The sequence below is a fragment of the Suricata suricatta genome, chromosome 7 (assembly GCF_006229205.1).
Source record: "Suricata suricatta isolate VVHF042 chromosome 7, meerkat_22Aug2017_6uvM2_HiC, whole genome shotgun sequence".
In the NCBI taxonomy this organism is placed as follows: domain Eukaryota; kingdom Metazoa; phylum Chordata; class Mammalia; order Carnivora; family Herpestidae; genus Suricata; species Suricata suricatta.
This window is the reverse complement of record NC_043706.1, coordinates 75,994,245-75,999,548: the sequence shown is the minus strand read 5'-3', so window position 1 is coordinate 75,999,548 and position 5,304 is coordinate 75,994,245. Positions and strand designations below refer to the sequence as shown.

Sequence of the window (5,304 nt, the reverse complement as noted above, 5' to 3'; positions counted from 1 at the left end):
GCCCCAGCCCTTTGCAGCAGCCTCCTAGCTAAAAGGTCATTTTGCTCCCGTTTCCCTCTCACTGATGCCTGCTCCCCTGACAGCAGCGGTGCTTTCACTTTGATCTCCAAACACGGGGACTCCTTGGGGGACGCTCGTGTCAGTAGCAAATGTATACTCGTGTCATATCTGTCTGGACAAGGAGGATGCAGGTAGGGCTGTCAAATGTCAGCTCTCTGGATTTGGAATTCTGCTGCCCACTGGGGGTGACGGGGAGGGGCCGGTTTCCCATCCTGTGCCCACGTGAATATACTCCTTCATAATTGATGGCCTTCCGAGGCTTCAAAGATGATGAGAATTCACACTGATACACAATTTAAGATTTGACACAAGGAGAGATATGTCTTAAATCCAATCTGTGCTTTGAGTTCATACACTGACATGGCTCCGGGAATCAGCTTGGCCAGAAATGCCCATCTTGGACAATGTCTGAGTGGATCTACCTTCCCTGAAGAAGTAAAAATATACTGGATGACCTCTGATTCACCTAAGAAGGGAAAAAGCAGTTTTAATGTTAAGTAAGAGGTATGCATTCTCCCCCACCCCCCATTAGTTATCCTCACACTGATTGCTGTAACAGGCCTCTCTTCTCAATGACTTTGATTCTTTATTGTGACTAATAATTACAGTGTTGATTTTATGTTAGGCGGTGTCTGGACCTCCACCCTTCCATCTGGTGAGATTCACTCTGGGTGCTCCTGCTGACTCCACTGCAAAAGAAAGAAGTATCACCAATGGAGATTAATCCTCCCATCAGCCTGGAGAAAAAGGGCCACAGACCGCATGTGGATTTGCTCAGCACGCTGCTGTCCTTATTAAACAACCAACAGGACAAAAGGAAACAAGCCTTTCCTCTTCCAAAGGAGTTCTGTGCCAAAAATGTATTAGCCGGTCAAGGACCCCACGTTCAGGTACAAATGCACTTTTTTTTTCTAGACACACTGTTCTAGCATGTGATAATAATGTTGGGCATAGACAGTTTGGAGTAGGCAAGGAATCTTTAATCAGGGCCAGGGAAGGAGGGGAAGTCAGACTTCATGAAGGCAGTTGAACCTGCAGGAGTCATTCACTTATTCATAATTTATTGATCCATTTAACAAATATCATAGAATGCTAATTTCATGTTATGCTTCGAACAGTGGGATTGTAAGGATGCAGGTCCGATCCGGCCCTCACCACCGGCGTCCCAGCCTTCCCGGAGCCGGTCGCGGCGCACCTCGGTGGTGGAGATGCGCCGGGCGGCTGTGGGGGCAGGGGCGTTCCCCCGCCAGCAGCAAGTCCGATCCAGCCTTCCCAAGGGGAAGGCGCCGGCTTCTCCTGAAAGGGCGAGCATTAAGGAGGGACAACTCCTGCGGCGCCCAATAGGGGGAGGCCGGCCATTACCTCTGACCTTTCTAGAGGCGGGCCTAGTCACGCCCCACGTGGGGCGTCCTGGGCCCACTCTGATTGGTCAGTGCTCCGGATCGTGTGATTGGCTCCCACAACTGCCAGTGTTGATGGGGGGGCAGGGATTGGATCCCTGTACACTGTCATCATTTCCTGTAACTCCGCCTCCCAATGGTATAAAAGGCCCTGCCCTGCCTTTGTTCCGGGCTCTCTCTCCATGTGGCCAGCCGGTTGGCTGGAGACTGTGAGCCCGAGCTTAAGCTTGTAATAAAGGCCCTTTGCTTTTGCAGGTGTGACTCGGTCTCCCTAGCAGTCTCTGGTGTTTGTTTTGGGGTGATTTGGGGCAATTTTAAAAACTTGGGCACAACATTGGTGCATTGGCCGGGAAATCCCCCTCCCTGCCCCAGAGCTCCTAGGACGCCGGCACGTTGGGCCTGATCGCCGGCTGGTGAGTGCACTCGGTTTTTTTGTTTCCTTGCAAGGTTTTTGTGTTTGTCTGTTTCTGTGTTTGTTTGTGTTCGCGGGCCCGTGTGCGCAGGGCCCAGGCAGGGGGTGGCCATAACGACCCCATCGGGAACATTGTGAGCCTCAGAAGAGCCAGGTGGATGCGCCGCTGAAAGCTCGAGGCCGTGGGATCCGAGAGACGTCTGGACCCACTGACTTGAGGGGCCAGAAGGGAATTTTCCGCTTGGCTCGCCCAGGGGGGCAGCCGGAAGGGAGTTTTCTGCTTGGCTTGCCCAGTGGGGGGGCCGGAAGGGAGTTTTCCGCTTGGCTCGCCCACGGGACCGGGAAGGGAGTTTTCTGCCTGGTCCACAGTGTTATAGTGTGGTACGTCTGGGGTTCCACTGGTGGCAGCAGTGTGACCCCATTGTGTGTATCTCCCTGTGCAGCTGTTTGTTGTTTGTGTAAGTCCTCCTCGGAAGGGAGGCAAGGTATAAGCTCTCACCAGGGCGGGAGCCATCTTGTGTTGGTCTGTTTGGAAAATGGTGGTTCCTCCCTGACTGAGGGGTTCCACGGGAGCCATCTTGTGTCTGTTTGTTTGCAGTGTGGTATTTCTGGGGTCTCCACTGGTGGCAGCAGTGAGACCCCTCTTGCATTTGTTTGCTGTGCATGCGTCTGTTCTCTGTGTATCAGTTTGCTAAATATGATTTTTGTTGTGAATACATTTAGGGATTCCCTTATGAGAATGTGGGGTCTTTAACCTACGTATCTTCCTTTGGATTACTTTCATTTTCTTCTCTCCTGGCCAGGAGGACTAATTTTTGTGTTCTGTGGCTTAATCTTGTCTTTTGTGCTGTTTTATTCTGTTGGAACTCATGTCATGGGAAAGTCAGCTTCAAAGCCTCTAGGCCTGGTTTTGCTTCACTTCAAGGAAGTTAGGGTTTGAGCTCACAACTTATCAATGGATGTTGAAAAGGGAAAGATGACTATATTCTGTACATCTACATGGCCTACTTTCGAGGCAGGATGGCTTCCTGAGGGTACTTTCCACCTTCCAATCATAGAAGCAATAGAAGAAAGAGTTTATCAACGTATGGGGGGCCATCCGAGTCAGATTCCATACATTGTTGTCTGGAAGGACCTGGTCACTAACCCACCCATTTGGGTGAAACCCTTTCTCTCTCCAGTATCTCCTCAGGTTCTGGTGGCTCAAACCCCAGAAGAAGAAAAGCCGAGACGAACCATGACCTCACCCTCAGCAACCCCCTACCCGGTTTTGCAGGAAGGAGCGGATGAGGATCTCCTCTCTCCCCCTCCACCTTACCGACCCCCTCTAAATCCCTCTGATCCTGCTCCATCTCCTCCTGTTGAAGGAGGCCCAGCATATGGGACCTGTAGCCGAAGGGGCACCACCTCAGTGTTCCCCTTGCGAGCCATGGGACCTATAGATGAGGCAGGAAATCAGCCTCATCATTATTGGCCCTTTGCCTCTTCTGACCTTTATAATTGGAGATCTCAAAACCCCCCCTACTCAGAAAACCCCAAGGGCCTCATTGGGTTGTTAGAAACTGTACTCTTTACTCACCAACCCACTTGGGATGGTTGTCAGCAATTGTTACAGGTTCTGTTTCCAACTGAGGAGCGAGAACGGATCCTGCTGGAAGCACGAAAACTTGTTCCTGGTCCGACAGCGGTCCCCACCATGAACCCCGCTGACATCGATGCCAGATTTCCCCTTGTCTGCCCCAATTGGGATTATAACACAGGAGAAGGTAAGGAGCGCCTCAAGGTCTATCGCCAGGCTCTATTGGCAGGTCTCAAAGCGGCCGCTAAGAGGCCCACTAATCTGACTAGGGTATATGATATAAGGCAGGAGGCAGATGAAAGCCCTGCTGCTTTTCTTGAACAGGTAATGGAAGCCTTCCGGCAGTTAACCCCCTTTGATCCAGAGCACGCAGATCATAAGTCAACTGTGGTAATGGCTTTCATTAACCAGGCTGCGCCCAACATTAAGAAAAAATTATAAAAAGTCGAGCGCCTCGGAGAAAAGACTGAGATCTAGTAGAGATAGCAGAAAGGGTGTACAATAACAGGGACAGTGCTGAGGAAAAACAAGGCAGAAAAAAGACAAAATAGAGATTTAGCTAGAGTGTTGCTGGCCTTGGCTGCAAACCCAGAGGACCGCCACCACCAATTAAAGAAAATTGCTGGAAGAAGAGGACAAGAAAGAGACCCAGAGCGCCGCAGGACACCAATAGGTAAGAATCAATGCGCCTATTGTAAGGAGGAAGGACACTGGCTCAGAGACTGCCCTAGGAGAAAAAACATGCCTAAAGTGTTATTCGCTGGGGAAGATAGTGATTAGGGAGGTGGGGTTCGGAACCCCTCCCTGAACCCAGGGTAACTCTTAAGGTGGAGAGGAAATCAACTAACCTCTTGGTGGACACTGGGGGTCAACACTTGGTATTATCAGAGGCCACGGGGCCTGCCTCAAGTAAGCAAGCTTGGGTCCAAGTTGTCACCGGGACCGAGCAGTATTCATGGACTATCCCAGACTGTCCTTACCCCCTGCTGGGGAGAGACCTTTTATCAAAAATGAGGGCTCACATTCACTTTGGCCTGCGAGGAGCCCCTAACTCCCGGTGCCCACATTGACTGGTGGGTCCAGAAATACCCACAAGCCTGGGCATTTAAAGGGCCTGCAAGTCTGCCTGGAACACTCCTTTGCTCCCTGTTAAGAAGCCTGGTACTAATGACTGCTTTTGAGTGGCATGATCCTGACATTGGCATTCACGGGTAGCTGACTTGGACTCAACTTCCTCAGGGGTTTAAAAACTCCCCTACCATCTTCGATGAGGCACTGCATAAAGACTTGGGTGAGTACCAGAGGGAAAACCCAGACGTTATGTTGGTGATCTTCTGATTGCAGCCACCCCTGAAGAAAGCTGCCTTAAGGGAACTATTCCTGATGTTGGGCAAGTTGGGATACAGAGCCTCTGCTAAAAAGTCTCAAAGTTGTAAGCCCCAAGTTACTTATTTGGGATACATCCTCATGGATGGACATAGATGGTTGTCTCCGGCCAGAAAGGACACCATCCTCCACACCTAAAAACCCCACACAGATGAGAGAGTTCTTGGGGTTGGCTGGGTTTTGCAGATTGTGGATTCCAGGCTTTGCAGAAATTGCTAAGCCGTTGCATGAACTGACCAAAGACAAGAGTGAGTTTCAATGGAACATCAACAAGCATTTGAAACTCTAAAACAGCTCTCTTGTTGGCACCAGCGCTGGGGCTTCCTGACATTACTAAGCCTTTCCACCTGTTTGTGGATAAAAGCAAAAGGGTGGCCAAGGGTGTGCTGACCCAGATGCTAGGACCCTGGAAGAGACCAGTGGCCTACTTGTCCAAACACTTGGACACAATAGCGGCTGGATGCCCC

At 50.7% G+C, this 5,304-nt stretch overlaps 1 protein-coding gene across 1 annotated transcript in view; it reads left to right on the top strand.

Moving 5' to 3' along the window:
• Nucleotides 1-2,827: 2,827 nt before the first annotated feature.
• Nucleotides 2,828-5,304, top strand: part of LOC115295278 — a 41,374-nt gene continuing 38,897 nt past the window's right edge. The window contains 10 exon segments of the mRNA XM_029943193.1: nt 2,828-3,917; nt 3,920-3,986; nt 3,988-4,226; nt 4,229-4,508; nt 4,606-4,763; nt 4,766-4,826; nt 4,828-4,965; nt 4,967-5,097; nt 5,100-5,126; nt 5,129-5,292. Coding sequence (XP_029799053.1) covers nt 2,828-3,917; nt 3,920-3,986; nt 3,988-4,226; nt 4,229-4,508; nt 4,606-4,763; nt 4,766-4,826; nt 4,828-4,965; nt 4,967-5,097; nt 5,100-5,126; nt 5,129-5,292 — 2,355 coding nt within the window.